The following is an 11,594-nucleotide window of genomic DNA, read 5'->3' on the forward strand; positions in this document are numbered from 1 at the left end:
TTTGTGTGTGTGTTTGTTTTGAGGGTATACAAAAAGCTGAAATGATAGCCTTACTTTTCTGTCTCTTCGAATTCAAGAGTATACTAATAGTAGTAGCCTGCTACTACCACTACCACTACCACAGCCACTTGTTATAATAATAATAATAATAATAATAATAATAATAATAATAATAATAATAATAATAATAACAATAATAAATAATAATAATTATGAAATTATTATAATGGCAATAATAATTATAACAATTGATGATATGCTGATGATATGCTCTACCATTAGGGTATGGTAAAAGTTTCATTTCCATATTCTTCATTTGAGGATACATTAATAATCAAGATCTTGATTAATCAATAAAGTCTGTCGACAGACAGGCCTACTTTCTGTTGTAATGTTAAATTACTTTCAGAACATCTGGTTTAGGCAAAAGGATACAGATGGTGAAAAGTCCCAGTGCTGATGTTCTCTTTATCCAACACTTTAACTTATTTTAATTACACATATTTTTTTTTTTGGTGTGCATTGGTCTCTATTTTATTTTATTTTATTTTATTTTATGTTGTTCCTATTTTTAATTTGTATTATTACTATTTTTCTTATTATTATTATTGCCTCCTAATATGTCTTGCCTTTGTTTTATTTCTGCTTCTTTCTTGTTTTTCAATCGCTGTAAAGCACTTTGGGTTGCATTTGATTTGTATGAAAGGTGCTATATAAATAAAGCTTGATTGATTGATTGATTGATTGATTTATCAGCATTCGTGGTATATCCAATGCCCAATTTTATTTATTTATTTTAAATTTCATCCATCCGTCCATCTGTGTCATGCTGATAAAGGTTTTTGGGTTTCAGTATTTTGAAGAGATTACATGTCTGGCTGGCTTGCCTTAGACACTGATGAGAAGTTTGCAAAAATGAAATATGAACTGACGCTAATATTTGGTGTTACTTGTCCCGTCTATGGTCCCAAGTTGCCATGTCACGGGGAACTCCTTTATTTGTACTGATCACTAATTTATCCTGGGTAATTTTTCACAGAACAACCATAACTCATTATTCATGCATTATTTAAAATCTACCATGTGTCTCTGCCACACAACTTCTCCCTCCCCTGTCATGCCTCTGTGTGTTTAAGCACCTTGGAGAACTCCGCTCCACAGCAGAGCGCTCCGCAGAACTTGAATCAGGATCGTGCGTAAATTACGTCAAATCCGGAAGAAGCAAATGCAGCACTGGTGAGGCTGCGCTGTCTTCACCCTTTGTTGACGATAATAGCTGACTGTTAACTGTTTCGACTGTTGCCTGCATCGCTGTATTCCAACACCCTATTTCCTCGCAGTCAGGACATCACTGGTGCTATGGAAGATCTGGATTGACTGAGTGCCCCTATATTCTTCCTTTATTTGGTAAGATGACAGCACCGTGTTTTATATAATCTTGTATACACTAGCTTGTTTTTTTCAAAGCAGCACGCGCAGTAAAGCACCTTCCAGCTGTGTACTTATGCCATGCTTTGCATAACAAGATGTTGTTAATCTTATCTCCATGCTGTAGATCGTGTTTCACTGGATTGGCTGTGGCTGCTGCCATTCAATACATCGGCTGTGGGTATAAACAGCATGGCCATCGCACATTCCAGCTGGTCTAAATATATCTATTAAGGCCAGAGGAGGGGGGGGGACTGGAGTAGGGGGGAGTGTATCCTGGGACATTCACTGTCGTGGTGATCCAGCACCACTTGAATCACCTGCTGAAGAGCCACAGAGGAGAAACTGTCCATATCCAAACATGCCCTCTGGTTATAATGTGAGATCCAGGGCTCGGGAGAGGAACAGCGTCCTGAGCAGACCCGAGTTCATGTCCCTGAACCAGCAGCCCCCCCGCGCAGGCACAAGCGGGGCCAGCAACAGCGGCGGACCCGGACCCTCTGAGAGCCGAGGAAGCGGTAAGAGACCGGGTCAAATGAAGCACCAAACGAGCCAGTCAACGGAAGAACCAACCGACAACGGCAGCAAGGACCGAAGAGAGTCCAGCAAAATGCCGGAGGAGGACTGCATGCAGCTGAACCCTTCTTTCAAGGGGATAGCGATAAACTCCCTCCTCGCCATTGACATCTGCCTGTCCAAGCGCTTGGGAGTGTGCGCCTCCACGTCGTCCTCGTGGGGAGGCTGCCGTTCCATGGTGGCCCTGCTGTCTCTAACAGGACACGGCATCACGTGGATCATTGGCACCATTGTGTGTCTCACGAGGAGTAACACTTTGGCAGGGCAAGAGGTCTTGGTCAACCTGCTGCTTGGTAAATGTCACACTACACCCATCAGTCACTCAAAACACCTCACATTGAGTACCCACAATGCACCACACTAGATGTTCCTCTATGTAACATATGTCTTTACTAGCACATCATCATGTTTTTGAATGATCCTCTAGCCATGCAGTCACATCCCCAAAATACATTCTAAAGTGACTGGTCACATTTTATTTATTATTATTGAAATCATAAACATCTTAGGTAAGTACTTTGTAATGTGGGGAAACTGCATCTTGCAACATCACAACAACCTAAAAATAATGTGGTGTCTCATCTAAAAAACATTGATGAATACTTCATTTACTGTAATAGAGCCCTCAGCTAAAACATTTACATTCTTTATCAGGTATGAGTCATCAAATAGAAACCATATTGTGTTTTCAAACTCCTATGGGTAATGATACAAAATGTTACTTGTTGATCATAGTTTTGACTGACACATCATTCAATACTGTAAACATATAAAACCCCATAATATCTTTATGATTCTTAATTGCTGTCTCATGTTTAAGTGGTTGCAATTGTAATCATGGTTCTCTGAGTGAAGAGACTGTCTCTCCACCTAGTTACATATTCCATATGCACAGGGACTAACTCCCACAGGGCAGTTGATGTGGATATTTCTTCAAAATCAGCCACCAAAGGCTCATGTGCAGGTATTTAATGCTCCAATGCGCAAGGACTCACTGATTAATACTATCTACTATGACGAGAAGAGATCGTCTCACTACTTGGAGAACCAAGGCTATGGTTGTAACTATCATATAAAAAGTGTCTCTCTACCCAGTTATATAAGTTAAATGTATGGGAACCCTGTAAGACACCAAGTGAGGAAACAAAGCAAACGTAGCCCCTCTAAGGAACTGCACAGCCTTTGTATTTGAATGAGAGGTTGCTGCCTTTTCAGATTGTGGCCTGGTGTAACATGTGTCTTATACATTGCTAAATAACAAAGTTATCCAATCCAACTTAATGAATAGAAAAGGTCTAGATGTTACTTTAGCTATATCAACCACAGGGACCCAACTTAATCCATCAATGAGCAACTACTTGGCAGGAGAGGAAAGGAAGAACTTCAGGGCCTGTGTCCACTAGCAGCATTTTTTTTGTGTATGCTGGCAGCACCTATTTTCTAAACAAAACCAATGCAGTTAAGCCTTGTCACCACTCAGTGTCCTGAGCCTAAACATACCCTTTATGTGAGCTGTTTTTTGTTGCTGCACTCTAAGCTGAAGATAATTCAAATTTTGGAACACTACCACACTTGCCATGTCACATCTCAATCACCAACCAATCAAATTCAAGAAAGGGTGGGACTTTTGATGTGAACTTTATCAACAGCAATGGCAGAAGTTTTTATTGGGCAGAATCTAACCTCATTTGGTCTTTTTATAGCTCTAGAGCTACTTCTAATGCTACAGCAGGATTTCAATAGAATGTTTGTACAGTTTATTTGTAAAATTCCAATCAGATAAAGTTAAAATATTATGTACAGAGTGTCTTTTTAAACAGACCTAATTGTCACTGCAAAGGGAATCAGAAGTGCTATAGGACAATTTTTGTAACAACTTTTTAAAGTGCCAGTGAGAAGCTATCTGAAATCGAGGTCATGGGCGCTTACAGCACAACAACACTGTTAGTGGACACAGGACCTAACAGGCAGAGACCTTAAGCAGAACCAGATTGGGCTAAACATGTGGGATAGAGAGTCAGAAAGAGGGCCACAAGACAACATTTTTTACAATGACTGGGGTACCTGTACATGCAGGTGCAACTGAAAAAACAAACATACACAGTCTGGACCCAAACATAGTTATTGACCAAAGATGCAGCTAAAAATCTAGTTGTGATTGGAATTTGTTGAATCTCTGTCATTGGGACACTTCTGCATTGCTTCAGTAACATTGTTCAGGCCTTAATAGCTTTTCATTGTTTGTCAGTTCAGGATAATTTCTAGTCTATTTAGGTCTGTGAGAACAATCTACGGAAGCACTGAACTATGGTTAGGGAATTTATAGTTAATATGAACTGAAATTCTGTTTTGTTTTCACGTAACAGGAAAGTAATCAGCCAAGAATGGCCTGTCAGGGCTGGTTTAATTCAATCTAAGATGATGAACTTCTGAGTGAGGCAGTGAAGAGAAAATTTCCCATACAATGTTTTGAAAACACACTTTAGTCCCACGATGACTTGTGCTGTCCAAACAACTACTGAGCACGTCCGAGACTCAAAAGCAGACCTTGACTGTGCAGGGAATGTTCCCATCCTTATCAATTGCAGTGTTCTAGCTGGTTTCTTTTTCTGCAAAACTTTGCGCTTCTCAAAGAATTCATGTTTATACCAAATCATGCACAATTTATTCATTCAGAAATGAAATTATAGAGCACTGGTGGATGCTTAAGGCACAGACAGTACTAAAATGACATGGTCCTGTTTGCACTTTAATCAACCTTTGCATAAAGGAGGTCCTTTCAGAGCAGTTTAAACAAAGAATGAATATATTCTCTGTTTCAATGCTTTTTGATTTGGAACTGAAGTAACTCAACTATTTAAGCTCTGTGTGTGGTGAAACACAGACTATTTGAGAGGTCACTTCAGAAACTCTACTCTATACACTGAATTTCAGAGATCCTTCGAGGATTTTTAACTGGTTATGAAATAGGCTGAAAGGAATAGTGATGCCCTGTCTGACCATAATTCAGAGTAGGAGTTAAACCAGGGTTTTTTTTATTTTACACAGCAAATATTCATGATGAGTGATACATTTGACAATTGAAAGAAAGCAGGATTAGATTTTTGTTAGAAAACTTGACTTAAATGTGTACAGGACAATATAGGTGAAACCCTAGCTTAAATATGTTAATAATGTTTGCATTTTGAATGCATGTGTAATAAGTGGATCTTATTTTTAAAGTGTTTTTAGTAAAAAAAAAAAAAGAAAAAGTATTGTATTTAGATTAATAGTACATACAATGATAAATGAGGCAGAATGTGAAATGCCCAACTCCATGGTTTGGGGCCATGCTCACACAGCTGTTGTCTTTGATTATTTTTTCATGATGCTTGGTGGAGTATACAGAGAACTCTTGGCATTCAGTGTAACATTTCAAGGGGCTTACCTGTTTGTCGCTCTTAACATTTTCTATTAATAAAAGAATTCAACAGTACAACAATCATTAAAGTTACATTAATCAATATGTTTTATCAACAATTCATCAAAACAAAAACTGCAGAACCTTGAGTGTCCACTTGAGACTGGCTCCAAAAAGCCAATTAATCCCTATTAGCTCTCTATTTTTACAGCAAAGTTAAGAATATTTACAGCCCTTTTACAAAAAACAGTGTGAGTGTGAGAGGGGGGAATTATTTTTAACTTATCTGTTTTGCAGATATTACAGCTTGGAGTTATGCATAGATTAGTTTAATTAGGGGCGTGGCTGAGTAGCCGTTTACCATGAAGCGAAAGGCCCGCCTCAGCTCCACCTCTTTGCCTGTGTCTATGTTGACCAAAAGTTAGGCTGAGTCAGCAATTCCAATATGTGGCTCGGCATTGTTTGGCTTCATAACACCTCTTCAGAAACCAGTGGGGGACGTCACAGAGGCCTCGTCCTTGTATTATACAGTCTATGCTTGGTAAGCACTAAACTGCAAAATAAGTTAAGTTAGCATCATAAGGAAGCATTTGACAGCTAAAGAGATACATGTTCTTCTCAGGGGACCAAAAAAAAACTTAAAGAATGCTGAATACACAACCTAAATCACCACATATCCTCAAGTATTCAAACAAGCTGGTTATATCGGGTTTCAATAACTACTAATAGGTGCAGAAGGTATTTTCACATTTAACAAACAACAATTGCATTGCCATAGAAATAACATGTTAGCAATATAATAGCTGGGGAAACAAGTCTCTCTTTGGTATCAACAGGGGGATTTCAATTTTCTTTCCTTTATATATTTAGAGCTCAACACTATTAAGAGTTGATAAGAAGCCTAGCAGTAGTACCCTCTGTAAAAGATCCAAGATCAAAAGGCAGGTTTGATGGTAATTTCTTGGACTCAGTTAATAAAATCAGTGACTCACTCTGGGGTTGAAAAGGAGAAGCTTAGGAGTAGAAGCAATACGTCCTCAGCCTGGTAGTATCAGAAACAAGGGGTGTTGTGGGATTTCTTCACAATGCAAGTTCATCTGTGGCAACCAACTGCACCACTTATCTGCCTACACCTGTTGCACATCTCAGAGATGGACTGTCCATTCTCAATTTAACAGTTCACTCTTGAGCAGTACCTCTGTGCTCAGGTTGTGACTCTAGTGGAGAGTGTTTTGCTGCTCTGAACAGTTTTTTGTGAGATCGATAACTGTGTGCTGACTCACTAGGACCTGACTTTAAGCATGCTACTACACTGTGCTGACTACCCTGGTTGTGTTTTACAGCCAAGAACACTGAAAAGCCCTCTTTTTTTTTTCAAAGAACAAAACTTGGAGCCAAAACCCAAAATCTGAATTTTGCTGAAGTATCCCCATCTTGCAAGGACACCAGAAAACAGGCTCTTCATTACGGCTGGTTATTTGATGTGTCATCGCTTGGCTCACCTTCTGCCTCCCTTCAATACTTCTAACACTACTGAAGGTCACTGTAGAGCCCCAGAGACCACAACAGTCTCCACAAAAATCTAACCAGTTTCCTGCCCACCTCTTTTTTTGTTGAGTCATTTCTTCCTGAAGCATTTAGATTGTTTCCTCCCTGTGAAAATGAAAATGTCACTGTTTGACTAGCCTGTCAGTAAGAAACTGGAATCCAAATTTAAATTGGTCGCCATTTAGGACAGCCAGTAGGTGACTAGAATGAGAAATACGGCGGTAACTCATGTGCCAAAAAACTGACTAATTTTGCCACATTAATTTATTTGTGCAAAAGGTATCAGACTATAACAGAAGTTACAGATGGTGTTGATGGGGATATTTTTGGGAAAGCCAAGGAGCTATAAAAGGCATCTGCAAATGTCTGGTATGTGGGCTCAAAGCAATAGCTACCAGTGTGGCATATTGGTTATTCTTGGTCACCTCGATCTCAGTTTACATGGGAACAACAGTTGTCTTTTACTTTACGTGAATAGCAATGGTGACGTTTTCAATGAAGCAGGTTGTTGCTCGTGAATATGAATTATGTTACTCATATCACAGTTATTCTTTCTAGTGTTGTGAAACAAAGATGTTGGAGTTAAGCTAGCAGCTCTGTTGGGCTGTCCTCGCCTCATGCTAACATGCCAATGTTTAAAGGAAATTACGTTAACCACCTTCATCATATTAAGTTAGTTTGTTGAGAGGGTTAACCATGTCTGCTATCTTAATTTAGTATGTTAGCATGCTGACATGTGGTAATAAAACCACAACACACATAGCTGCTAAGGTATTTGTCTATTAACCATCTTCCATATACATGAAACTTTTTTGATACATCTGAAGATACAAATACAAATCAAGTTAGATCAAGACCAATTACCTGCAGCTACAGCCGTGAAACTCAAGTGTTTCTGCCTTGATGTACAACATCCATGTAGTGACATATGATAATATATAACTCTCACTTGCCATTCACTGTGCATTGAGTAACAATTAATCCATGTTATTTTTATTTCCCTGTCAGCCCTATTTCTTGATGTCATGACCGTGGCTGGCGTCCAAAGACTGATTAAGCGCAGAGGACCCTGGGAGATGACCGCGGGCTTCTTGGACTGTGTGGCCATGGACACCTACTCCTTCCCTGCTGCTCACGCCAGCCGGGCCGCCATGGTGTCCAAGTTCCTGCTGTCCCACCTGGTCCTGGCTGTGCCACTCCGCATCCTGCTGGTGTTGTGGGCCTTCCTTGTGGGCATGTCCCGGGTGCTGCTGGGAAAACACCACCTAACTGACATGGTGTGTGGCTTTGCACTCGGCATGCTCCACTTTAGCTTGATGGAGTCAGTGTGGCTCTCATCTAGCACTTGTCAGACTCTTATTTCAATTAGCACGTTTAGCTGGAGTCCCTTTTTCTGAGCTTTTGATATTATTATGCTAGCAAACAAGGCTAATTTGAGACACTGAAGATGCTATGTTAGGGTCTTGTCATTTTTTACGCAAGAGGGGAAATCTGTCATTGCAGGGTTTGAACAGAGAAGCCTTGATATTTTGAATAGGATGCTGCATGTTACGCCCAAGGCAGAAAGTTTGGTCACATGACCATACAAGACCTAAATAATGCTTCATGAATCCTTTGCCTAAATCTACTAACACACACCTCTACTCCTCCTTAATTTTAGTAGATAGTGACAATAAAGGGTAAACTAACTGAAAACTGACAATAATATAATGAAATGTACACTCAGATATTTTTTGATATTTGATTTTATTTCATCCTTCACTGAACCTCTGCCTATGCACCAAGTTCTCTCTTGAGTGTGTGCCTCTTCCTCTTTACCAACCCACTTCCTTCTCTGCTAATTCTTCCTCTTTCTTCCTTTTATGTGTTTTATCTTTTTAATTTTTGTGTTTTTTTTTTTATTTAAAACACTTAAACCATATGGAACACTGAATAGAGTTTGGTGCCTACAACTTTAATTATGGATGTAACACTAACGTATTAAAGGGATTGTTGTTTGGATAGTCCATACTGTTTCTATTTGGCATGACTTGTATGTTAAAGACAGGATTTTGTTCTTTTTACATTTTGTTTGTGAAATATGGACTTATTTCTTGATGCTGCTGAACTGTTTGCTGCTTGTGTAAACAAATGTCTCACTTGCACAGAGGTTGGTATTTTTCTTATGGGAGTCAAACGTCATTTTTTCAAAGTTCCATTCATTATTTTATTACGTTTCATTTTTGTTTTTTATTTTGAGCAGATACTTTCCATTCTGGGTTGCTTTGGACTGTGAATTAGCTGCATAGATACCTATGGTTTTATTAACTCCATACACCATTAAACTGAAGTGTTTGTGAGTGTGTGTGTGTGTGTGTGTGTGTGAGTGTGGCACACAAAGTGAAATATTTGTATGAAACATCTGAACAAAACGTTTTGATTAATCCATGTTTCTAAGGACCTTTGAATGAAACCTGCCTTTCTTATTGTTTATTTCAGTGCATTGGTTTGGTGTGTAAATACAGTTTGTGTACATTAATTGACTGTATTATTTATACAGTATGTCATGTTTTTACTTTGTTTTTACTGTCTCGTTAATAAATTGAGATGGGCTGTCAGTAAAACTTGGAAGCCTTTGTGTTTTATTATCTTTTTTTTAACTGAAATACAAATTTTAGTCAAAAGTTCAGTTTTCTATTTCTTTTCTAGATTAATAGTGTTTTTTTGCATGTTGCTATACATCTGTGCAGTGCTACAGTACATGGTTTTAGCAGATTCTGTTGATTTTAATCGGAATGACTCTGCTGGCTCACTGGCTTGAAATAAACACAAGGTGCCTGTGCTCGAATTTGCAACCTCATCCCAAAATAAGTTATATAACCTGCCACATGGCACCTAGTGTCCCCAACAACCCAAACATGAGGATAGATGGGGATAGATGAGACGCAGGAGCCAGTACATCCCCAGGGTTATCCAGTGGGCACCTCCCTTCACCAGTGTTTCATCAAGTTAAGCCCACAACACTTCAGAGAGGCTCAACAGTTTACTTCGGCATGCCATGCCTGCTCTCACCTATCACACCCATGTGTAAAAAAGGGAAAAGAAAAGACAAATAGAGATGTTAGAAGGAGAACAGTGAAGGCAGAGCAAGGGTGACAAGCCTGTACACTCTACTTCCCCACAATCCCCTATTTTCAAGAGGGAAGAGAAACTGAGGCTAGAAGGACAATGAGACCAAAATGAAAATTCCCAGTCACGTATTACTCTGTGAATGGTGTTAATATATCAGCTGAAACCCATAGGAAGCTTATCTGCCTATTTACATTGTGGCTCCACACAACTCTTTCTGATTGCATCAAACATCACATGGATAGGTTTTGCAGGGAGACATCACATGGTGCAAAACTGGGTCAGCAAAATAATAAAGAGGGGTGATGTGAGGAAACCTAAATTTATGAGACAACCAAGATACAGTCATTAGAATCTTTCACTGTAGAGAATAAATGCTGTTTGTGATATGCTTTTTGTGTAAAATTCAACTTTTTTTCTCACTTTGACATTTCTTTACTTGGAATTTTTAGCCAATTTAAGTTTAAATAATTTGAATACATTTTTCTTGTACTTTGATCTAATTCATATCCTGAAATCAAACAACATAAGACATGTGAAGATGCCCTTTTGTGTTTTAGTACGTTTTAGTGTTTTTAAAAGTAAACTGAAATTATGGTTCAAGGAAAAACAATCATGTGATCATCTGAATGCATCAAATTAGAGACAATGAAATGTAATTTTAAATGTGTTGTTATTAGTGATGGACTGTGTTGAGTAGTCTATGTATTGTTTTAAATGCTAGTATGTTTTTTTGGGTTTTTTTTTTCGTTTGTATTGTACATTTGTTAACATCTTCCTGCCCAGGGACCACAGATGAAAATTAGTTTATAGCTAACTCTGGCTTGACAGTTTTTGTTTTGCTTGAGCTTGGCAGGTGTGTTACTGACAGGTGCTATTTCCAGGGGTATGTCTAGAAGGGGTGGTCAGGGGTGACACGGCCCCACCTCAAAATTTGATTTGATTAGCCACCTGAAGATTCTAAACTTTAATTGGTAATTGTTCTTGTCTGAAGCAGGACTTTTGTTAGAATCAGTCACTTGGGCTGTGAGAAGCTTTACATGCATTTAAACAAAGCACATATTATTTTGTGCAAACTTAAAGTTGTGGAAAACTATATAACACCTGTCTGTTTCATAAACAGGTGTGTAGGAGAGGAATCAGCCCATCAAACCTCTGCCTACCTAAAATCCAGTATCGACATTTCAGTACCAAACTTTGTCACCAAAATGCGCTTGTAATTTTCTTAAGTACTTAAAATTATGACTTTGGACGGACATCTTCTTTTAAAGCTCTTAAAGAATTTAGCTTAGAGTTTTTTTGTGACAGGTAAAAAAAGATATTCACTCATGTGTGAACACATACTTAATACCACCTTTGTGTGAGCCTGCAGCTGGGCCACACAAGTTAAAAAAAAAAAAGTCTACACAAGCCACTTGAAATGTTCATTGTAGTCTCATTTTCATTAACTATTATATTTCTGATGACTGTCTACACATTTTGACACCAGTTTCCTGTCACAATCCTCTTACCGCAGAAAAGTCTGACAGGAAGC

At 38.7% G+C, this 11,594-nt stretch overlaps 1 protein-coding gene across 1 annotated transcript; it reads left to right on the forward strand.

Moving 5' to 3' along the window:
- Nucleotides 1–736: 736 nt before the first annotated feature.
- On the forward strand, nt 737–9,559 carry LOC117830659 (inactive phospholipid phosphatase 7). Its single transcript, XM_034708862.1, has 4 exons — nt 737–1,236; nt 1,341–1,407; nt 1,556–2,297; nt 7,961–9,559. Exons 3-4 carry the CDS (start codon nt 1,790–1,792, stop codon nt 8,347–8,349), a joined length of 897 nt encoding a protein of 298 aa, XP_034564753.1. The 5' UTR covers nt 737–1,236; nt 1,341–1,407; nt 1,556–1,789; the 3' UTR covers nt 8,350–9,559.
- Nucleotides 9,560–11,594: the final 2,035 nt, after the last annotated feature.

This window comes from Notolabrus celidotus, chromosome 19 (genome assembly GCF_009762535.1).
Source record: "Notolabrus celidotus isolate fNotCel1 chromosome 19, fNotCel1.pri, whole genome shotgun sequence".
Classification (NCBI taxonomy): domain Eukaryota; kingdom Metazoa; phylum Chordata; class Actinopteri; order Labriformes; family Labridae; genus Notolabrus; species Notolabrus celidotus.